At 36.6% G+C, this 27,874-nt stretch overlaps 1 protein-coding gene across 4 annotated transcripts; it reads right to left on the bottom strand.

Moving 5' to 3' along the window:
* Positions 1-167: 167 nt before the first annotated feature.
* On the bottom strand, positions 168-27,243 carry LOC138319228 (ATP-binding cassette sub-family G member 5-like). 4 transcript variants are annotated; one of them, XM_069262217.1, is made up of 12 exons: positions 25,737-27,243; positions 24,937-24,987; positions 24,299-24,526; positions 22,868-23,100; positions 22,375-22,507; positions 21,949-22,218; positions 21,527-21,746; positions 12,963-13,162; positions 12,486-12,624; positions 12,102-12,287; positions 1,074-1,195; positions 168-900 (listed from the first exon to the last, which is right to left on the bottom strand). In XM_069262217.1, the coding sequence occupies exons 4-12, from the start codon at positions 23,033-23,035 to the stop codon at positions 731-733; spliced, it is 1,608 nt and encodes a 535-aa protein (XP_069118318.1). In that variant the 5' UTR covers positions 23,036-23,100; positions 24,299-24,526; positions 24,937-24,987; positions 25,737-27,243; the 3' UTR covers positions 168-730. The 4 variants fall into 4 exon arrangements, with proteins under 4 accessions (XP_069118318.1, XP_069118317.1, XP_069118316.1 ...); XM_069262216.1 differs by lacking the exon at positions 25,737-27,243 and having other exon boundaries at positions 24,937-25,069; XM_069262215.1 differs by lacking the exons at positions 24,937-24,987; positions 25,737-27,243 and adding an exon at positions 24,841-24,932.
* Positions 27,244-27,874: the final 631 nt, after the last annotated feature.

The following is a 27,874-nucleotide window of genomic DNA, read 5'->3' as shown; positions in this document are numbered from 1 at the left end:
ACCATTGTGACGTCACAATGACAATGACGTCAAAGTAAGCGGATGATAGTTCATGCACTGGTGAACAGCAACTGCGTTTGGTAAGGTAAGATAGTGGTTTGCAGTGAAAATATAGTTAAATACCCATTATTTATGAACTAGTCATACAATAACACATGACACATATACATATTTCGAAAAAATGTATTTGAATTTCCAACAGCATGTTGAATAATTCTCTTTTTATAAAATAAATAACAATATGACAATTTACAATGCGTTAATGAGATACAAATTTACCGTCCGTGAATATGATGAAAAATCACAATAAATACTGATATCACATCTGCTTTGATAATTTGTTAATACCGTTATATAGGGATGGTATTTTGTGGTAAATACGAGTTATCGAGGAAAGCACCGAGTCATGAGGGTGTCTTGCTCTGACGTTTTAGCAAACCTCTATTTACGAAATGTGATTCTGCCTTCCATTTCGTCGACGTTATCTTTTATCAGTCTAAATCATCACATCACAACAATACAGAATATATTTCTTGCTAAGTTTTGCACTGTGGTGTTCTCTGGTACCACTTTTTGTTTGTTATATCATCTTATTAACATTATCTGTTTTGACTAGACAGGAGTGTATGTTCCATGGAAAAGATGTTGTCTAGCTTGTGCACCACAAGTTTGCCCATGAAGTTCTGTATTATCGGCCTAGAAGCTATTAATATTTTTCCAGCGGTTTTTGCTACCGAAGATTACGTCCGCCCCGGAATGTGTACGTCACTATCGCCAGCAGGAGGAAGAATCCGAAAAATCCAGCCAGGATCCCACCGTCACGTGTCACTGTGTCCTGGGCTCCGGGGAAATAAGCGTCCAGGAAATCACTTCCGTTCCGGAATTGGCAAGGGTAAGTAGCTATAAATAGATAGGTTATTACTTAATTCACTTACACAATCACGCTACAAACATACATATTACATGAATATTTACCTTGCATATACAATATATATTCGGTAAAATAAAATGTACAATAAAGCCCTAAATCATTTTAATATAACTGTAATTTTGTGTATTGCAAGTTTACTCACTTGAATTAGAACATTCGAACACCAGATTCTCGAATTCGTTGACGATCACTAACTGTGAGGCGTACTTGTGTACCCCTGCATAACTTAGCCACCTCAATACCTCCAACATGTTATCCAGGCGCCTAGGGAAAATAGATAACGGTAACCAATCATAAGGGGCATAGCACTAATCATGACCAAGAACATTCGATACAAAACATAAGGAACAAAGAAAAAAGAATAGTTTGAAGCTGCAGCGAAGACGTACGTGATTTTGTTTTAAATTAACTTAGTATATAAGTACAAAATAATGACGTAAAAGTTGAACACGGTATAAATGATGTGTACACAATATACCGTATCATGCTGCGTACATATCACACCATTCATTATGACGTGTACACAATAAACCGTATAATGCTGCGTACATATATCACACCATTCATTATGATGTGTACACAATATACCGTATAATGCTGCGTACATATCACACCATTCATTATGATGTGTACACAATATACCGTATAGTGCTGCGTACATATATCACACCATTCATTATGATGTGTACACAATATACCGTATAACGCTGCGTACATATATAACACCATTCATTTTGATGTGTACACAATAAACCGTATAATGCTGCGTACATATATCACACCATTCAGTTTAATGTGTACACAATATACCGTATAATGCTGCGTACATATATCACACCATTAATTATAATGTGTACACAATATACCGTATAATGCTGCGTACATATTACACCATTCATTATGATGTGAACACAATATACCGTATAATGCTGCGTACATATCACACCATTCATTATAATGTGTACACAATATACCGTATAATGCTGCGTACATATATCACACCATTCATTATGATGTGTACACAATATACTGTATAATGCTGCGTACATATATCACACCATTCATTATAATGTGTACACAATATACCGTATAATGCTGCGTACATATCACACCATTTGTTATGATGTGTACACAATATACCGTATAATACCGCGTACATATAACACATTCATTATGATGTGTATGCAACATACCGTATAATGCTGCGTACATATCACACCATTGGTTATGATGTGTATACAATACACTGTATAATACTGTGTACATATAACACCATTCATTATAATATGTACACAATATACCGTATAATACCGCGTACATATCACACTATTCATTATGATGTGTACGCAATATACCGTATACTACCGCGTACATATCGCAGCATTCATTATGATATTTACACAATATACCGTATAATACCGCGTAAATATCACACCGTTCTTTATAATGTGTATGCAATATACCGTATAATACCGCGAACATATCACACCATTCATTATGATGTGTACACAGTATACCGTATAATGCTGCGTACAAATCACATCATTCGTTACGATGCTTACACAATATACCGTATAATGCTGCGTACAAATCACACCATTCTTTATAATGTTTACACAATATACCGTATAATGCTGCGTACATATCACACCATTCATTATGGTTGTGTACACAATATACCGTATAATACTGCGTACATATCACAGCATTCATTATTATGTGAACACAATATACCGTATACTACCGCGTACATATCACAGCATTCATTATGATATTTACACAATATACCGTATAATACCGCGTAAATATCACACCGTTCTTTATAATGTGTATGCAATATACCGTATAATACCGCGTACATATCACACCATTTATCATGATATGTACACAATATACCGTATAATGCTGCGTACAAATCACATCATTCGTTACGATGCTTACACAATATACCGTATAATGCTGCGTACAAATCACACCATTCTTTATAATGTTTACACAATATACCGTATAATGCTGCGTACATATCACACCATTCATTATGGTTGTGTACACAATATACCGTATAATACTGCGTACATATCACAGCATTCATTATTATGTGAACACAATATACCGTATAATGCTACATACCTATCACACCATTCAATATGGATGTGTACACAATATACCGTATAATGCTGCATACATATCACACCATTCATTATGATGATAACACAATATACCGTATAATGCTGCGTACATACATGTATCACACCATTCATTATGATGAGTAGACAATATACCGTAGAATTCTGCGTACATATCACCATTTATTTTGATGTGTACACTATATACCGTATAATACCGCGTACATATCACACCATTCATTATGACGTTTACACAATATACCGTATAATACCGCGTACATATCACACCATTCATTATGATGTGTACACAATATAACGTATAATGCTGCGTACATATGACACATTCATTATGATGTGTAAACAATATACCATATAAAGCTGCGTACATATATCACACCATTCATTATGTTTTGTACACAATATACCGTATAATGCTGCGTACATATATCACACCATTCATTATAATGTGTACACAATATACCATTTAATGCCGTGTACATATATCACACCATTCATTATAATGTGTACACAATATACCGTATAATGCTGCGTACACATCACACCACTCATTATGATGTGTACACAATATACCGTATAATGCTGCGTACATATAACACATTCATTATGATGTGTACACAATATACCGTATAATGCTGCGTACATATCACAGCATTCATTATGATGTGTACACAATATACCGTATAATGCTGCGTACACATCACACCATTCATTATAATGTGTAAACAATATACCGTATAATGCTGCGTACATATATCACATCATTCATTATGATTTGTACACAATATACCGTGTAATGCTGCGTACATATATCACACAATTCATTATAATGTGTACACAATATACCATTTGATGCCGTGTACATATGTCACACCATTCATTATGATGTGTACACAATATACCGTATAATGCTGCGTACATATCACACCATTCATTATGATGTGTACACAATATACCATATAATACCGCGTACATATATCACATTCATTATGATGTGTAAACAATATACCGTATAATACCGCGTACATATATCACATTCATTATGATGTGTAAACAATATACCGTATAATGCTGCGTACACATCACACCATTCATTATAATGTGTACACAATATACCGAATAATGCTGCGTACATATCACACCATTCATTATGATGTGTACACAATATACCATATAATACCGCGTACATATATCACATTCATTATGATGTGTAAACAATATACCGTATAATGCTGCGTACATATCACAGCATTCATTATGATGTGTACACAATATACCGTATAATGCTGCGTACACATCACACCATTCATTATAATGTGTAAACAATATACCGTATAATGCTGCGTACATATATCACACCATTCATTATGATTTGTACACAATATACCGTATAATGCTGCGTACATATATCACACAATTCATTATAGGGTGTACACAATATACCATTTGATGCCGTGTACATATATCACACCATTCATTATGATGTGTAAACAATATACCGTATAATGCTGCGTACATATGACACATTCATTATGATGTGTACACAATATACCGTATAATGCTGCGTACATATATCACACCATTCGTTATGATGTGTACACAATATACCGTATAATACCGCGTACATATATCACACCATTCATTATGATGTGTACACAATATACCGTATAATACCGCGTACATATATCACACCATTCGTTATGATGTGTACACAATATACCGTATAATACTGCGTACATATATCACACCATTCGTTATGATGTGTACACAATATACCGTATAAAGCTGCGTACATATTACACCATTCGTTATGATGTGTAAACAATATACCGTATAATGCTGCGTACATATATCACACCATTCATTATGATGTGTACACAATATACTGTATAATGCTGCGTACATATCACATCATTCATTATGATGTGTACACAATATACCGTATAATGCTGCGTACATATATCACACCATTCATTATGATTTGTATACAATATACCGTATAATGCTGCGTACATATATCACACCATTCATTATGATGAGAACACAATATACCGTATAATGCTGCGTACATATCACACCATTCATTATGATGTTTACACAATATACCGTGTTATGCTGCGTACATATCACACAATTCATTATGATGTGTACACAATATACCGTATAATACCGCGTACATATATCACACTATTCATTATGATGTGTACACAATATACCGTATAATACCGCGTACATATAACACCATTCATTATGATGTATACACAATATACCATATAATACCGCGTACATATCACACCATTCATTATGATGTGTAAACAATATACCGTATAATGCTGCGTACATATATCACACCATTCATTATGATGTGTAAACAATATACCGTATAATGCTGCGTACATATATCACACCATTCATTATGATTTGTACACAATATACCGTATAATACCGCGTACATATATCACACTATTCATTATGATGTGTACACAATATACCGTATAATGCTGCGTACATATCACACCATTCATTATGATGTGTACACAATTTACCGTAAAATGCTGCATACATATCACACCATTTATTATGATGTGTAAACAATATACCGTATAATGCTGCGTACATATATCACACTATTCATTATGATTTGTACACAGTATACCGTATAATACCGCGTACATATATCACACCATTCATTATGATGTGTACACAATATACCGTATAATGCTGCGTACATATCACACCATTGGTTATGATGTGTATACAATATACTGTTTAATACTGCGTACATATCACACCATTCATTATGATGTGTACACAATATACCGTATAATACCGCGTACATATCACACCATTCATTATGATGTGTACGCAATATACCGTATACTACCGCGTACATATCACAGTATTCATTATGATATTTACACAATATACCGTATAATACCGCGTAAATATCACAGTGTTCTTTATAATGTGTATGCAATATACCGTATAATACCGCGCACATATCACACAATTCATTATGATGTGTACACAAAATACCGTATAATGCTGCGTACATATCACACTATGTGTTTTAATGTGTTCACAATATATCGTATAATGCTGCGTACATATCACACCATTCATTATGATGTGTACACAATATACCGTATAATACCGCGTACATATCACACCATTCAATATGATGTGTACACAATATACCATATGATACCGAGTACATATCACACGTTCATTATGATGTGTACACAATATACCGTATAATGCTGCGTACATATCACACCATTCATTATGATGTGTACACAATATACCATATAATGCTGCGTACATATAACACATTCATTATGATGTGTAAACAATATACCGTATAATGCTGCGTACATATATCACACCATTCATTATGATTTGTACACAATATACCGTATAATACCGCGTACATATATCACACCATTCATTATGATGTGTACACAATATACCGTATAATACCGCGTACATATATCACACCATTCGTTATGATGTGTACACAATATACCGTATAATACCGCGTACATATAGCACACCATTCATTATGATGAGAACACAATATACCGTATAATACCGCGTACATATATCACACCATTCATTATGATGTGTACACAATATACCGTATAATGCTGCGTACATATATCACACCATTCATTATGATGTGTAAACAATATACCGTATAATGCTGCGTACATATAGCACACCATTCATTATGATGTGTACACAATATACCGTATAATACCGCGTACATATATCACACCATTCATTATGATGTGTACACAATATACCATATAATGCTGCGTACATATAACACATTCATTATGATGTGTAAACAATATACCGTATAATACCGCGTACATATAGCACACCATTCATTATGATGAGAACACAATATACCGTATAATACCGCGTACATATATCACACCATTCATTAAGATGTGTACACAATATACCGTATAATACCGCGTACATATAGCACACCATTCATTATGATGAGAACACAATATACCGTATAATACCGCGTACATATATCACACCATTCATTATGATGTGTACACAATATACGGTATAATGCTGCGTACATATAACACATTCATTATGATGTGTACACAATATACCGTATAATACCGCGTACATATATCACACCATTCGTTATGATGTGTACACAATATACCGTATAATACCGCGTACATATATCACACCATTCGTTATGATGTGTACACAATATACCGTATAATGCTGCGTACATATATCACACCATTCGTTATGATGTGTACACAATATAACGTATAATGCTGCGTACAAATCACATCATTCGTTATGATGTGTACACAATATACCGTATAATACCGCGTACATATCACACCATTTGTTATGATGTGTACACAGTATACCGTATAATGCTGCGTACATATCACACAATTCATTATGATGTGTACACAATATACTGTATAATGCTGCGTACATATCACACCATTCATTATGATGTGTAGACAATATACCGTATAATATCGCGTACATATCACACCATTCATTATGATGTGTAGACAATATACCGTATAATACCGCATACATATCACACTATTCATAATGCTGCGTACATATAACACATTTATTATGATGTGTAAACAATATACCGTATAATGCTGCGTACATATCACACCATTCATTATGATGTATACACAATATACCATATAATACCGCGTACATATCACACCATTCATTATGACGTGTACACAATATACCGTATAATACCGCATACATATCACACTATTCATAATGCTGCGTACATATAACACATTTATTATGATGTGTAAACAATATACCGTATAATGCTGTGTACATATATCACACCATTCATTATGATTTGAACACAATATACCGTATAATGCTGTGTACATATATCACACCATTCATTATGATGTGTACACAATTTACCATATAATGCTGCGTACATATAACACATTCATTATGATGTGTAAACAATATACCGTATAATGCTGCGTACATATATCACACCATTCATTATGATTTGTACACAATATACCGTATAATACCGCGTACATATATCACACTATTCATTATGATGTGTACACAATATACCGTATAATGCTGCGTACATATCACACCATTCATTATAATGTGTACACAATTTACCGTAAAATGCTGCATACATATCACATCATTTAATATGATGTGTAAACAATATACCGTATAATGCTGCGTACATATATCACACTATTCATTATGATTTGTACACAATATACCGTATAATACCGCGTACATATATCACACCATTCATTATGATGTGTACACAATATACCGTATAATGCTGCGTACATATCACACCATTGGTTATGATGTGTATACAATATACTGTTTAATACTGCGTACATATCACACCATTCATTATGATGTGTACACAATATACCGTATAATACCGCGTACATATCACACCATTCATTATGATGTGTACGCAATATACCGTATACTACCGCGTACATATCACAGTATTCATTATGATATTTACACAATATACCGTATAATACCGCGTAAATATCACAGTGTTCTTTATAATGTGTATGCAATATACCGTATAATACCGCGCACATATCACACCATTCATTATGATGTGTACACAGTATACCGTATAATGTTACGTACATATCACACTATGTGTTTTAATGTGTACGCAATATATCGTATAATAAGGCGTACATATCACACAATTCATTATGATGTGTACACAAAATACCGTATAATGCTGCGTACATATCACACCATTCATTATGACGTGTACACAATATACTGTATAATGCTGCGTACATATCACACTATGTGTTTTAATGTGTACATAATATATATTGTATAATACCGCGTACATATTACACCATTCATTATGATGTGTACACAATATACCGTATAATACCGCGTACATATCACACCATTCAATATCATGTGTACACAATATACCATATGATACCGCGTACATATCACACGTTCATTATGATGTGTACACAATATACCGTATAATGCTGCGTGTTTATCACATGTTCATTATGATGTGTACACAATATACCGTATAATGCTGCGTACATATCACATCATTAGTTATGATGTGTACACAATATTCCGTATAAGGCTGCGTACATATCACACCATTCATTATGATGTGTACACAATATACCGTATAATGCTGCGTACAAATCACACCATTTGTTATGATGTGTACACAATATATCGTATAATGCTGCGTACATATCACACCATTCATTATAATGTGTACACAATATACCGTATAATGCTTCGTACATACCACACCATTCGTTTTGATGTGTACACAATATACCATATGATACCGCGTACATATCACACGTTCATTATGATGTGTACACAATATACCGTATAATACCGCGTACATATCACACTATTCATTATGATGTGTACACAATATACCGTATAATGCCGCGTACATATCACACCATTCATTATGATGTGTACACAATATACTGTATAATGCTGCGTACATATCACACCATTCGTTATGATTTGTACACAATATACCGTATAATGCTGCGTACATACCACACCATTCGTTTTGATGTGTACACAATATACCGTATAATACCGCCTACATATCATACCATTCATTATAATGTGTACACAATATACCGTATAAGGCTGCGTACATATCACACCATTCATTATGATGTGTATACAATATACCGTATAATGCTGTGTACATATCACACCATTCGTTATGATGTGTACACAATATACGGTATAATTCTGAGTACATATCACACCATTCATTATGATGTGTAAACAATATACCGTATAATGCTGTGTACATATATCACACCATTCATTATGATTTGAACACAATATACCGTATAATGCTGCGTACATATATCACACCATTCATTATGATGTGTACACAATTTAACATATAATGCTGCGTACATATAACACATTCATTATGATGTGTAAACAATATACCGTATAATGCTGCGTACATATATCACACCATTCATTATGATTTGTACACAATATACCGTATAATACCGCGTACATATATCACACTATTCATTATGATGTGTACACAATATACCGTATAATGCTGCGTACATATCACACCATTCATTATAATGTGTACACAATTTACCGTAAAATGCTGCATACATATCACATCATTTAATATGATGTGTAAACAATATACCGTATAATGCTGCGTACATATATCACACTATTCATTATGATTTGTACACAATATACCGTATAATACCGCGTACATATATCACACCATTCATTATGATGTGTACACAATATACCGTATAATGCTGCGTACATATCACACCATTGGTTATGATGTGTATACAATATACTGTTTAATACTGCGTACATATCACACCATTCATTATGATGTGTACACAATATACCGTATAATACCGCGTACATATCACACCATTCATTATGATGTGTACGCAATATACCGTATACTACCGCGTACATATCACAGTATTCATTATGATATTTACACAATATACCGTATAATACCGCGTAAATATCACAGTGTTCTTTATAATGTGTATGCAATATACCGTATAATGCTGCGTACAAATCACATCATTCGTTATGACGTGTACACAATATACTGTATAATGCTGCGTACATATCACACTATGTGTTTTAATGTGTACGCAATATATCGTATAATAAGGCGTACATATCACACAATTCATTATGATGTGTACACAAAATACCGTATAATGCTGCGTACATATCACACCATTCATTATGACGTGTACACAATATACTGTATAATGCTGCGTACATATCACACTATGTGTTTTAATGTGTACACAATATATCGTATAATACCGCGTACATATTACACCATTCATTATGATGTGTACACAATATACCGTATAATACCGCGTACATATCACACCATTCAATATGATGTGTACACAATATACCATATGATACCGCGTACATATCACACGTTCATTATGATGTGTACACAATATACCGTATAATACTGCGTGTTTATCACATGTTCATTATGATGTGTACACAATATACCGTATAATGCTGCGTACATATCACATCATTAGTTATGATGTGTACACAATATTCCGTATAAGGCTGCGTACATATCACACCATTCGTTATGATGTGTACACAATATACTGTATAATGCTGCGTACATATCACACCATTCGTTATGATGTGTACACAATATACCGTATAATGCTGCGTACATATCACACCATTCCTCATGATTTGTACACAATATACCGTATAATGCTGCGTACATATCACACCATTCATTATGATGTGTACACAATATACCGTATAAGGCTGCGTACATATCACACCATTCATTATGATGTGTACACAATATACCGTATAATACCGCGTACATATCACACTATTCATTATGATGTGTACACAATATACCGTATAATGCCGCGTACATATCACACCATTCATTATGATGTGTACACAATATACTGTATAATGCTGCGTACATATCACACCATTCGTTATGATTTGTACACAATATACCGTATAATGCTGCGTACATACCACACCATTCGTTTTGATGTGTACACAATATACCGTATAATACCGCCTACATATCATACCATTCATTATAATGTGTACACAATATACCGTATAAGGCTGCGTACATATCACACCATTCATTATGATGTGTACACAATATACGGTATAATTCTGAGTACATATCACACCATTCATTATGATGTGTACACAATATACCGTATAATGCTGCGTACATATCACATCATTCATTATGATGTGTACACAATATACCGTATAATGCTGCGTACATATCGCACCATTCGTTATGATTTGTACACAATATACCGTATAATGCTGCGTACATATCGCACCATTCATTATGATGTGTACACAATATACCGTATAATGCTGCGTACATATCACACCATTCATTATGATGTGTACACAATAACCCGTACCTTATGAGGCCAGAGGAGACAAGGTAACCAAATGTCATGATGAGAGTACTTATATTGATCGCAAGACGAGGGTCAAGGAAGAAACCCATAGCACCAATGGTCAACATCTCGTATACGAATTGTAGTAAGGTGAGGACGGCGTTAAAGATGGCGTACTTTACCCAGTCGTTGTACATAGCTGTTGCCCTAGAAACGAAAGTCCAACACATTTAATATCAAAATACTGAAAATAGTTGTATTACAGACCACTTAATTAGATGAGAAACTCGCTACTTCTATTGAGTCTCATTTTTTTTATAATATTCTGGCCTAAACTTAGCGGATAAAATAATGTGAAATGTTCATAATGTCAAGACCATAGCTTGATTAAACCTCTGTACTGACCAATAAACAGCGATACTGAAGAGGACAGTGCTAATGACGTGGAATGGAATGACGTACAGGGCGTAGGCAATGACGAATGTGGCTGAGGAGTAGAGACCGTCCATGGACTCCCGGTAATACAGATCTCTTAGTGGTGGAACTGTTGAAGAAACGTTATTATTTCCAAAACTAAAACTGATGTTTCAACATCGGAAACAGAACATTATTAAATCGTATAAGTTTATTAGTTTGTGTGTATCAACGACGATATAGTGAATAAATTGTTAGAAGGTAATTAAGAGTATTGATAAGGACAATCGTAGTTATGGCGCTGTAAATTAAGTTCGTTAGCTCGGAGGGAAGCCTCTTACAAATATCTAATTAGAAAATATATTCTACTAATTTCTTCCAAAGAGAGTAACCTCGAGAAAGAAGTGACTAAAAGTTAGTAACGGTTTTGTGATGTAAATAGTATACAGTAGATAAGATTATACATACACAGGTAGAAACCATTCATCAATCCCATGTATGAAGGGACACTTGTGCCCTGATATATCAGACCTACACGGTCCTGTATACTTCGCTGGTCAGTACCCATCTGTAGTAGGAAGAGGCAAATGAAGGGTACGAACGAGACGAGAAGGAACATCCGACTGGCATAGATACTTCGGTCACGTCCGGTATGGCGAAAACTACGACTGAAACGATAAAACGTCTACTTGTCAAGTTAGCATTCATTTTTTTTATTTTTGTCTGTTGTTGTTAAGTTATGACTTTGTCACAAATTGACTTCTTACAACAATCAAATATTAAACATAATCATATAAAGTTGATACTATCAAGACAGCGATAAAATCCATTACTGACACGACCAAATATGAATCAAATCATTTTTTTTTCTGTTGTGACTTACTTTAAACATCTTATTAATGAGCATGAAATGATTCTACATCGATATGTTGGACTATATTGTATACAAACAATCGTTGATAGTTTGATAACGTTACAGTCCCATAGGAAAACACGAGGGTATTAAGATAATAAGAAAATGGATTTTGAAAAATGTGAAGATATACTGATTTGTCTTGACCCTCCGCTCCTTACGAAAGTTTATTCTATAGGAACGTCTCATTTGTTTATTCCGCATCGTACCATTCCTCCTTTGTCCTCAAAACGTTGTCCTGCACCTAAGACGTTAGAATTGTACATATTTCTCCATTGCATGATCGTAAATGGCGACTAAAGTTGGGATGTCGTCTTTGCTCTACCAGACTTCTTCCTGATGTCTCACTTGACACAGACTTACTTTGGCATTAAATTGAGCTTTTCCCTCTGTAAGGAAGGGTCTGGGTTCTGTCCACGTTGTTGGGTTATAATTCATACTGAGAATGTGACTACTACTTTGTCCGTTGTCAGTATAATGTGACTGGTTGCAGGTGTTGTTTACTGTATTTGTGGATTTGCGTCAATGACATAACAATTAACACGACACAAGACATGAAGTTCGACTGCCCCTTCCCAAAGCCTACACACATAAACAGACACAACACGAAGGTCTGCTGCACCTTCCCAAAGTATACACACATAAACAGACACAACACGAAGGTCTACTGCACCTTCCCAAAGCATACACACGTACACAGACACAACACGAAGTTCTACTGCACCTTCCCAAAGCATACACACATAAACAGACACAACACGAAGTTCTACTGCACCTTCCCAAAGCATACACACATAAACAGACACAACACGAAGTTCTACTGCACCTTCCCAAAGCATACACACGTAAACAGACACAACACGAAGTTCTACTATACCTTCCCAAAGCAGATACACATAAACAGACACAACACGAAGTTCTACTGCACCTTCCCAAAGAATACATACGTAAACAGACACAACACGAAGTTCTACTACAGCTTCCCAAAGCATAACACATAAACAGACACAACACGAAGTTCTACTGCACCTTCCCAAAGCATACACACATAAACAGACACAACACGAAGTTCTACTGCACCTTCCCAAAGCATATACACATAAACAGACACAACACGAAGTTCTACTGCACCTTCCCAAAGCATACACACGTAAACAGACACAACACGAAGTTCTACTGCACCTTCCCAAAGCATACACACATAAACAGACACAACACGAAGTTCTACTGCACCTTCCCAAAGCATACACACATAAACAGACACAACACGAAGTTCTACTGCACCTTCCCAAAGCATACACACGTAAACAGACACAACACGAAGTTCTACTGCACCTTCCCAAAGCATACACACATAAACAGACACAACACTAAGTTTTAATACACCTTCCCAAAGCATACACACGTAAACAGACACAAAACGAAGTTCAACTATACCTTCCCAAAGCAAACACTCGTAAACAGACACAACGCGAAGTTCTACTGCACCTTCCCAAAGCATACACACATAAACAGACACACACAACACGAAGTTCTACTGCACCTTCCCAAAGCATACACACATAAACAGACACAACACGAAGTTCTACTGCACCTTCCCAAAGCATACACACATAAACAGACACAACACGAAGTTCTACTGCACCTTCCCAAAGCATACACACATAAACAGACACAACACGAAGTTCTACTGCACCTTCCCAAAGCATACACACATAAACAGACACAACACGAAGTTCTACTGCACCTTCCCAAAGCATACACACATAAACAGACACAACACGAAGTTCTACTGCACCTTCCCAAAGCATATACACATAAACAGACACAACACGAAGTTCTACTACACCTTCCCAAAGCATACACACATAAACAGACACAACACGAAGTTCTACTGCACCTTCCCAAAGCATACACACATAAACAGACACAACACGAAGTTCTACTGCACCTTCCCAAAGCATACACACATAAACAGACACAACACGAAGTTCTACTGCACCTTCCCAAAGCATACACACATAAACAGACACAACACGAAGTTCTACTGCACCTTCCCAAAGCATACACACATAAACAGACACAACACGAAGTTCTACTGCACCTTCCCAAAGCATACACACATAAACAGACACAACACGAAGTTCTACTGCACCTTCCCAAAGCATACACACATAAACAGACACAACACGAAGAACTGCACCTTCAAAGCATATACACTAACAGACACAACACGAAGTTCTACTGCACCTTCCCAAAGCATATACACATAAACAGACACAACACGAAGTTTTACTACACCTTCCCAAAGCATACACACATAAACAGACACAACACGAAGTTCTACTATACCTTCCCAAAGCATACACACATAAACAGACACAACACGAAGTTCTACTGCACCTTCCCAAAGCATACACACATAAACAGACACAACACGAAGTTCTACTGCACCTTCCCAAAGCATACACACATAAACAGACACAACACGAAGTTCTACTGCACCTTCCCAAAGCATACACACATAAACAGACACAACACGAAGTTCTACTGCACCTTCCCAAAGCATACACACGTAAACAGACACAACACGAAGTTCAACTATACCTTCCCAAAGCAAACACACATAAACAGACACAACACGAAGTTCTACTGCACCTTCCCAAAGCATACACACATAAACAGACACAACACGAAGTTCTACTGCACCTTCCCAAAGCATACACACATAAACAGACACAACACGAAGTTTCTACTGCACCTTCCCAAAGCATACACACGTAAACAGACACAACACGAAGTTCTACTACACCTTCCAAAGCATACACACTAAACAGACACAACACGAAGTTCACTACACTCAACACATTCCTTCCAAAGCATACACACATAAACAGACACAACACGAAGTTCTACTGCACCTTCCCAAAGCATACACACATAAACAGACACAACACGAAGTTCTACTGCACCTTCCCAAAGCATACACACATAAACAGACACAACACGAAGTTCTACTATACCTTCCCAAAGCATACACACGTAAACAGACACAACACGAAGTTCTACTGCACCTTCCCAAAGCATACACACATAAACAGACACAACACGAAGTTCTACTGCACCTTCCCAAAGCATACACACGTAAACAGACACAACACGAAGTTCTACTGCACCTTCCCAAAGCATACACACATAAACAGACACAACACGAAGTTCTACTGCACCTTCCCAAAGCATACACACATAAACAGACACAACACGAAGTTCTACTGCACCTTCCCAAAGCATACACACATAAACAGACACAACACGAAGTTCTACTGCACCTTCCCAAAGCATACAAACATAAACAGATACAACACGAAGTTCTACTGCACCTTCACAAAGCATACACACATAAACAGACACAACACGAAGTTCTACTGCACCTTCCCAAAGCATATACACATAAACAGACACAACACGAAGTTCTACTACACTTTCGCAAAGCATACACACATAAACAGACACAACACGAAGTTCTACTGCACCTTCCCAAAGCATACACACATAAACAGACACAACACGAAGTTCTACTGCACCTTCCCAAAGCATACACACATAAACAGACACAACACGAAGTTCTACTGCACCTTCTCCCAAAGCATACACACATAAACAGACACAACACGAAGTTCTACTGCACCTTCCCAAAGCATACACACGTAAACAGACACAACACGAAGTTCTACTATACCTTCCCAAAGCATACACACGTAAACAGACACAACACGAAGTTCTACTGACCTTCCCAAAGCATACACACATAAACAGACACAACACGAAGTTCTACTGCACCTTCCCAAAGCATACACACTAAACAGACACAACACGAAGTTCTACTGCACCTTCCCAAAGCATACACACATAAACAGACACAACACGAAGTTCTACTGCACCTTCCCAAAGCATACACACATAAACAGACACAACACGAAGTTCTACTGCACCTTCCAAAGCATACACACATAAACAGACACAACACGAAGTTCTACTGCACCTTCCCAAAGCATACACACATAAACAGACACAACACGAAGTTCTACTGCACCTTCCCAAAGCATATACACATAAACAGACACAACACGAAGTTCTACTGCACCTTCCCAAGCAAAGCACTACTACACATAAACAGACACAACACGAAGTTCTACTGCACCTTCCCAAAGCATACACACATAAAAACAGACACAACACGAAGTTCTACTGCACCTTCCCAAAGCATACACACATAAACAGACACAACACGAAGTTCTACTAACCTTCCCAAAGCATATACACATAAACAGACACAACACGAAGTTCTACTGCACCTCCAAAGCATATACACACATAAACAGACACAACACGAAGTTTACTGACCTTCCAACAGCATACACTAAACAACACAACACGAAGTTCTACTGCACCTTCCCAAAGCAATACACACATAAACAGACACAACACGAAGTTCTACTGCACCTTCCCAAAGCATACACACATAAACAGACACAACACGAAGTTTACTGCACCTTCCAAAGCATACACACATAAACAGACACAACACGAAGTTCTACTATACCTTCCCAAAGCAAACACACGTAAACAGACACAACACGAAGTTCTACTGCACCTTCCCAAAGCATACACACATAAACAGACACAACACGAAGTTCTACTGCACCTTCCCAAAGCATACACACATAAACAGACACAACACGAAGTTCTACTGCACCTTCCCAAAGCATACACACATAAACAGACACAACACGAAGTTCTACTGCACCTTCCCAAAGCATACACACATAAACAGACACAACACGAAGTTCTACTATACCTTCCCAAAGCAAACACACATAAACAGACACAACACGAAGTTACTATACCTCCAAAGCACACACATCACAAAGCATACACATATAAACAGACACAAACGAGTTTACTCACCTTCCCAAAGCATACACACTAAACAGACACAACACGAAGTTCTACTGCACCTTCCCAAAGCATATACACATAAACAGACACAACACGAAGTTCTACTGTACCTTCCCAAAGCATACACACTTAAACAGACACAACACACGAAGTTCTACTGCACCTTCCCAAAGCATACACACGTAAACAGACACAACACGATGTTCAACTATACCTTCCCAAAGCAAACACACGTAAACAGACACAACACGAAGTTCTACTGCACCTTCCCAAAGCATATACACATAAACAGACACAACACGAAGTTCTACTGCACCTTCCCAAAGCATACACACATAAACAGACACAACACGAAGTTCTACTACACCTTCCAAAGCATACACACGTAAACAGACACAACACGAAGTTATACTACCTTCCCAAAGCATACACACGTAAACAGACACAACACGAAGTTCACTGCACCTTCCCAAAGCATACCAACATAAACACAGACACACACACGAAGTTCTACTGCACCTTCCCAAAGCATACACACATAAACAGACACAACACGAAGTTCTACTGCACCTTCCCAAAGCATACACACATAAACAGACACAACACGAAGTTCACTATACCTTCCCAAAGCATACACACACTAAACAGACACAACACGAAGTTCTCGCTACCTTCCCAAAGCATACACACGTAAACAGACACAACACGAAGTTTAACTGCACCTTCCCAAAGCATACACATACAGACACACACAAACAGACACAACACGAAGTTCTACTGCACCTTCCCAAAGCATACACACTAAACAGACACAACACGAAAACTAACCTTCCCAAAGCAAACACACGTAAACAGACACAACACGAAGTTCTACTACACCTTCCCAAAGCATACACACATAAACAGACACAACACGAAGTTCTACTGCACCTTCCCAAAGCATACACACATAAACAGACACAACACGAAGTTCTACTAACCTTCCCAAAGCATATACACATAAACAGACACAACACGAAGTTATACTATACCTTCCCAAAGCATATACACATAAACAGACACAACACGAAGTTCTACTATACCTTCCCAAAGCATATACACATAAACAGACACAACACGAAGTTCTACTATACCTTCCCAAAGCATATACACATAAACAGACACAACACGAAGTTTACTACTACCTTCCCAAAGCATATACACATAAACAGACACAACACGAAGTTCTACTGCACCTTTCAAAAGCATACACACATTAACAGACACAACACGAAAATCTACTGCACCTTTCCAAAGCATATACACATAAACAGACACAACACGAAGTTCTACTACACCTTCCCAAAGCATATACACATAAACAGACACAACACAAAGTTCTACTGCACCTTCACAAAGCATATACACATAAACAGACACAACACGAAGTTATACTACACCTTCCCAAAGCATACACACCTAAACAGACACAACACGAAGTTCTACTGCACCTTCCCAAAGCATACACACACGTAAACAGACACAACACGATGTTCAACTATACCTTCCCAAAGCAAACACACGTAAACAGACACAACACGAATTTCTACTGTACCTTCCCAAAGCATACACACATAAACAGACACAACACGAAGTTCTACTGCACCTTCCCAAAGCATACACACGTAAACAGACACAACACGAAGTTCTACTATACCTTCCCAAAGCATACACACGTAAACAGACACAACACGAAGTTCTACTGCACCTTCCCAAAGCATACACACGTAAACAGACACAACACGAAGTTCTACTACACCTTCCCAAAGCATACACACGTAAACAGACACAACACGAAGTTCTACTACACCTTCCCAAAGCATACACACATAAACAGATACAACACGAAGTTCTACTGCACCTTCACAAAGCATATACACATAAACAGACACAACACGAAGTTATACTACACCTACCCAAAGCATATACACATAAACAGACACAACACGAAGTTCTACTATACCTTCCCAAAGCAGATACACATAAACAGACACAACACGAAGTTCTACTATACCTTCCCAAAGCATATACACATAAACAGACACAACACGAAGTTTTACTATACCTTCCCAAAGCATATACACATAAACAGACACAACACGAAGTTATACTGCACCTTTCCAAAGCATACACACATTAACAGACACAACACGAAAATCTACTGCACCTTTCCAAAGCATATACACATAAACAGACACAACACGAAGTTCTACTACACCTTCCCAAAGCATATACACATAAACAGACACAACACGAAGTTATACTACACCTTCCCAAAGCATATACACATAAACAGACACAACACGAAGTTATACTGCACCTTTCCAAAGCATACACACATTAACAGACACAACACGAAAATCTACTGCACCTTTCCAAAGCAGACACACATAAACAGACACAACACGAAGTTATACTACACCTTCCCAAAGCATATACACATAAACAGACACAACACGAATTTATACTGAACCTTCCCAAAGCATACACACATTAACAGACACAAAACGAAAATCTACTGCACCTTTCCAAAGCAGACACACATAATAGACACAAAACGAAGTTTTATTACACCTTCCCAAAGCATATACACATAAACAGACACAACACGAATTTATACTGCACCTTCCCAAAGCATACACACATTAACAGACACAACACGAAAATCTACTGCACCTTCACAAAGCAGACACACATAATAGACACAAAACGAAGTTTTACTACACCTTCCCAAAGCATATACACATAAACAGACACAACACGAAGTTACACTGCACCTTCCCAAAGCATACACACATTAACAGACACAACACGAAAAATCTACGGCACCTTTCCAAAGCAGACACACATAATAGACACAAAACGAAGTTTTACTACACTATTGTACATGAAGATGAAGAAGAGGAGCCAGGTAGTACATAATTGGACAGTGATGCATTTGTCTCAGAGGAAGGTCTGGAGATGCAGAATGGTTTTTTTTACAGTTATTAGATTTCGAAGAACATTTATTCTTACTCATTTTTATGTTTTAATTGCAAGTAACTTAGTAATATTCTTTATATGTTGTGTGATATTACATGTTTTACACGAGTAACATAATATACACAGAGTTAATATGTACCTCAGGAGAGTCTGCATTACACGAAACACGTTGGGTCTAGTTGGTCGATGTACTTCCATTAATCTTTCGTTTTTATGTGACTGCTTCATTATTTTGATGACATCATGCCGAATGTCATCAAAGATGAGAGAGTTTCGATAAATCTTGACAAGTTTTTCAATTTTCTGTGATGTCATCACTTCCCGTTGCATAGTTCGGCGGTCGACACTTGCTACATCGACTGAAAACAACAAATGATAAGTATGAAATGGTCATATCTATTGGGAGTGTACCAAGATATCTTTATAAACGGAAAGGAGGTAAGTAAACTGATCTATATACATGTATTACCTGTACAATGTGTTATATTAGTTTATTACTTGTAAGTCTTGATTGGGCAGAGAGAAGACGTGGGCCGATATGATATATTTTTGTTGACTTACCATAGTGATCCAGTGGGTTGGCATATTGTGGACAGGGATAGCCCGCTAGTGTGAAGTGTTCCACCAGTTTGTTGCTGTCGCCGTAATATACCATACTTCCGGTGCTCATCAGCGCCACCTTGTCCAACAGTCCAAATATATCAGATCGAGGCTGATGGATGGAGAGAATGACAATGGTGCCTCTATGTGCTAGTTCGGCCAGACTGGTGACCAGGTGGCGGGCCGTGTAGCTATCCAGACCAGTGGTCGGCTCGTCCAACAGCAGGATACCTTCGGATAAGGAATAAATTCACAATTCTAACAAGTGTTTAACACTATAAATCTAGTAAAATTATATATTAACCTTGAAATATACGATAGCAATATGGTATTTGGCAAACACTAACACATATAGAAAATGGTTTGTACATCTTCGTCCAACCATACCTGGATCCTGAAGGAGCTGGATTGCAATAGTCACTCGCCTCTTCTCCCCTCCGGAAAGTCCCCTTTCTATAAGTCCCCCGACTTTAGAGTCCTTCACTGGATTTAGACCCATACGCTGTATTACGGAGTCGACCTATGAACACGTTAGTATACATTGTAACTATAATAAGTGACTACTCTACACAGCTATTCCTTACAGAATGACCGGTTAAGGATCTCCTTCCCACATTGAAAGATAATCCTTTGAAGACGTTTTAAAAATCATTGGCTTTAACATATATCAATATCCCATAAAATAGAGGTCAGAATCTAGCGTAGAATGCCTAAACCAAATACGATTTTTTTTTTTTTTTTTTTTTTTTTTTGTTATTTGAATTCGGTTATCAATTTTTTGTTTGTGTCTTTGACCACTAGCGAGTCCCCTAGAAAAGAAAACATGTGTATGCTATAATAGAGATGTTAAGTAGTACCAGCTTTGATAAGAGTTATCTACCTTGGCCTTCCTCTCCTTGTCGGTAGTGATACTGGGCAGACGTAGGTGAGCAGCATACATGAGGGTTTCCTTCACTGTCAGCGTGTGTAACAGACGGTCCGTCTGTATGACGTAAGCTGTCGTCTGACGTACGAAGTCCGTCGTACATTCAAACTTATTTACCGTCATCTTCCCTGTAACCTCGCCATCAGTTCGGTGTGCTATAACGTCCAGCAAGGACGTTTTCCCTGAACCTGAGAAACATTCAGATATAAAAGAAATGTCATGCATTGTCACAATTACTTAAGAAAATGTCAGAAAAGGTTTAAAACGAAGCGAAAAAGAAGGATAAGAATGGAAAGAAACTGATTGCTATTTTGTTACGACGGAAACCGACCAAGATAAACAATTAGACTATTAAATTTATTTGAACCCCTGTTTTAAATCATCCAAAAATGAATATGGGAGTAAAGTCATCAATAGCCTTTTTATTATTGCCATGATGAACTAATACAGATGGATACTTGAAATATTTACACTACAATGACACAGACATTTCACTGTGTACAAAACACCCTTTCATAATCAAAATAGTTACGAAATAACTTCCAGTCCTCCTGAACGCTTCCAGTTTAAAACATGTTAAGTTTGACATGCGTTCCTTCTGTAAACCAATGTAGATTCCTCCGCCAAGAAACCTGGTATATTCTTAAATGACCCTGGCGCTGTTAATGGGACGTTAAACTAATAACAAACCAGCGCTCAATACCAAAAGGAGTGGGGAGACTGTTTTGTTCGTAGTCAAGGTAATATGACTGGATGGGATATGTTGTAAGGTGATTCCACCTAGCATGTTTAATTGGTGTAGAATATAGACTAACCAAATATCCATTTGCCATAACTTTGTAAGTCTTAGTCTTAGCAATTCTAAAAAAACAATGCGTTTGAATAGGAATCAGGACCTGCATATCAGATGACAAAGCAGACTCTAATTTAATTGTCTTATAATGCAGATATAATGTCATGTGCACCATTAGTATCACAAGTAATACAATTATCTATACATTTACCACGTGATATATTCCAATATTTCACTTGTAAGACGTAACAAGTTGTAATCTGATGTCCTGTTCTTACCTGAACTACCGAGTCCGGCTGTCAGTTGTCCACTGTTAAACTGTACAGTGAGGTTGTTCTTACCTGAACTACCGAGTACGGCTGTCAGTTGTCCACTGTTAAACTGTACAGTGAGGTTGTTCTTACCTGAACTACCGAGTACGGCTGTCAGTTGTCCACTGTTAAACTGTACAATGAGGTTGTTCTTACCTGAACTACCGAGTACGGCTGTCAGTTGTCCACTGTTAAACTGTACAGTGAGGTTGTTCTTACCTGAACTACCGAGTACGGATGTCAGTTGTCCACTGTTAAACTGTACAGTGAGGTTGTTCTTACCTGAACTACCGAGTACGGCTGTCAGTTGTCCACTGTTAAACTGTACAGTGAGGTTATCCAGTACGAGCTTCTTCTCTATAGGCCTGAAGCATGCTCCCTGCCACCATCGCCCTTTACGTTCCCCGACGGTGTAGCTGATGTCCTGGAGGTTCAGAGTGTAAGGACTGTCCCGCCAGTCTAACTCTGTATCACCACTCACAATGGCATTGTATCCGTTATAGACATCACCTGTAGTAACCATGGAAACATAAAGTATACTAAAGGATATTATAAATGAACAAAATAAAGTGACACAAAAAATTGATCAAAGAATGGCTGATCATTTCATATAATACTAGAGGAAATCTAATCGACGTATTTAGACTTAAGAAACTTCTATTGTAACATTATCATTATGCATAAGAGAAGATAGCATAGAAAAAAACGATATACAATTTAAAACTTAGCACATCTAACAGTTCTCTGAATTTAGTAACTACTTGAATAATAATCATTTAAAAAATGGTTATTTTTTCATCATAATAAGTAAGTGCTCTTTTTACCTTTCTCTTTGAATATCAATCGTTCGTGCTCTTGGTCCATATTTTTTACCACAGCCACATCACTTGAGAGTTATCATACTAAATAATGTCCCTTACCTGCCCGATATGTGTTATCTCCCGTCTGGCCCAATGTAAATTTGATATCATCTGCAGATATTGAAAGTAAATAAACCAGAGCATCAACAATTATATCAAAATAAAGTGAATAGATTCGGTCATGGTCGCAAAAATTTGATATATTCCCTTTATCTCAGGTTTGTGTTGTAGCCGCCTTCATTACCTTAAGATTTTAGTTGTGCAAATCAGGTGTGTCATGGGTTTTAATTCTTGATATGAAATCAGGTTATTGCTAATTCTAAAGTACCCAATAAATAAGAAAGAATTGGAGAAGGACTGATCTACGAGGAAGCAGAAATACGCAGAACACATACGGAGGCATCATCAAGGTCTTAAAGGTAGGTTTCGCCCAATGAAATATAAAGACTACGAAATTAAAATTTATCCTGTACATAGATATAATCTTCAGATCATTTTTAATGCATACAGCGAAAAATATAGGTTGCCAGTTGCCTAGCTTGACCAGAAAAATACTCCTCTAAAAGTAGAGCGAATTCAAGCTTTACATAGAACATGACGTATGTTTTTCCAAAACGAGGCCGCATCAACAAACGGAAGCGTGCAACAAAAAGTGAGATAGCAGTGACAGTCTTGCCACGGCATGTTCAGTAAAAAAAAATAACAACAACAAATCGAAGTGTGGTGGACTGTTTATACATATCATATCATCTAAAACACTTCATGTTACTTACATACGCTCGCTAGCTTATACACCAAACATATATCTAGTAAGTCTGTCGCTGTATGTGCGCTGGCATATGTGTTAAAATTTAACTCACCACGTGCAACAGAATCCGGGCAAGTTCCGCTTGAGAAATGGCTTCTGTTTCTTCTATTACTTCATGCCGTCTCTGAATTTCATTCCCTAAAGATATCATAGGGTGCTACAGATTCCATTCTAATTTCCTCGTCTTTGTTGCCGATTCAGATACATATTTTTTCTCACACGCTTTCGTTCAGCCATTTTGTTTACTTTTAGTGCGTAACAAAGCGCATGCGCGAAACTTCGGCAACACAATCTATCGCAGCTTCATTTGCATACTATTTTGTCTGGCTGACAATCGTATTAAATCAAAGATTTCCTTCAATTTTGTATTCAAGACACATTTCTTCAAACTCATACACATAACGAAATTAAATTGAGGTATTTTTAATACATTTTTTCATCTTTTCTTCCGTTTATCGGATTTTACTAAAAAAAAAAAAGAAAAAAAAAAACAACATTTATTTGGTTGGGCGAAACCTACCTTTAAGAGTTTTTGATATAAAGTATGAATGTTCTTTTCGAAATGTACGTTAGCTTTTCATTTCAACAAATTTTATTGCAAATAATATGCAAATGGATTTGGCAACAGGCAAAGCCTATATTAGCCATCTCCAAACATATCCGATATAGTACAATTATCAACAAAATATTATAACATTTAACATTACATTATGAACGAATATTATTATTAGTGTATCTCCCCAACCTATCATAGTAGAAAAATCTTTTTTTTTTTTAGTTTCAGATATATATTCTGATATGCATTGCAATAGATATGTATTTTTTTCTTCATCACAATTGTCACAGCCATGCAGTAAAGTTTTTTTGTATTAAAATGCGAGTGGGGAATATTAGAGATATATGTTTTGGTTCTGAGTGATGATCTTTGTTCATTAAATAAAGGACATATGAAAAGATAGTGTTCGGCTGTTTCATCACCAAGGCCACAAGAACAAATTGGAGAATCTTTCAAATGATCGCGAAAAAGGTCAGAATTTAGATTGCTAGAGAAATTTCTGAGCTGGCACAGAGTAATATTCATTATTCGAGAACCTTTGTTTGTAAAGGTATTTGTTATATCATGTTCCATTTTATTAATGTTAAAAAGGAGTGTTTTAAATTGTGCAACAGTATTAACATTCGATAGGTCAAAGTTTAAAGCGAAATAGTTAAATTCTCTAAAGGTATTTGGAAAAAAACTAGTATAGTAACTTGCAGTTCTGCGCATAGGAATATTAAAATATCTTGTCATCCTTAGTGGGTATCTCTCATTTTCAGGCTGATATAAAAATGGTTGTACAATTTCAATCAAATGCTGCGGAGCAAAGCCACGGAGTATCTTAAACATAAGAATAAGTTTGTGCTTTTGACGCCGATCAGAGAGAGATTCCCAATCTAGTTCTTTATAAAGTATATCATGGGAGGTACCTCTGCGCAATCCCGTTATAATCCTAGCGGCTTCTAAGTGAACAGACTCTAACAGAAGTTTACATTGTTCAGTACAGCTATCCCATAAAACACCAGCATATTCTAAAATAGGTAAAATATAACTTTTATAAATGTTTAAAAGAGTTTTACGTGACACTCTTTTTTTAATGTTTTTAAAATATTTATTCTTTTAAATGCTTTCAGGTATACATAATCTATGTGATGAGTCCATTAACAATCGTCAGAAAGTAAAACTCCTAAATGTCTATGTGTGCTAGCTGTATGAACCGTGTTATTGTCAAAGTATATATTGGGATGAATGACGTTTCGTTTCCTTGAAAATATTAATGATTCAGTTTTAGTGGGGTTAAACTTTATGTCCCATTTCATGGCCCAGGTACTTATATTCGACAGATTTTGTGAAAGTGTATGGGCAGCATAGATTTGGTTATTATCAATTACTTCACTAATCGAGTACGTTAACTTTATGCTATGCATATGTATATTTTGTTTTTGTCTGGTTGATTTTAATGTAACGATGTATTATCATTATCTATCACCTGACTGCCCCATCCTTTATATATTTCTACGTATATCGGCATTAGAGACAATGACATCGTCGGTCCTATTCTATTCCTCTCTTTAGTTAATGTTTTGATAGATCAATTTTTCGTGGGTATACATTATATGACCCGAATTAACACTTTAATACTTCGTGGATAA

Source organism: Argopecten irradians, chromosome 3 (assembly GCF_041381155.1).
Source record: "Argopecten irradians isolate NY chromosome 3, Ai_NY, whole genome shotgun sequence".
NCBI classification, from domain to species: Eukaryota; Metazoa; Mollusca; class Bivalvia; order Pectinida; family Pectinidae; genus Argopecten; species Argopecten irradians.
The sequence above is the reverse complement of the archived record's forward strand: the minus strand, read 5'-3'. Positions and strand labels throughout refer to the sequence as shown.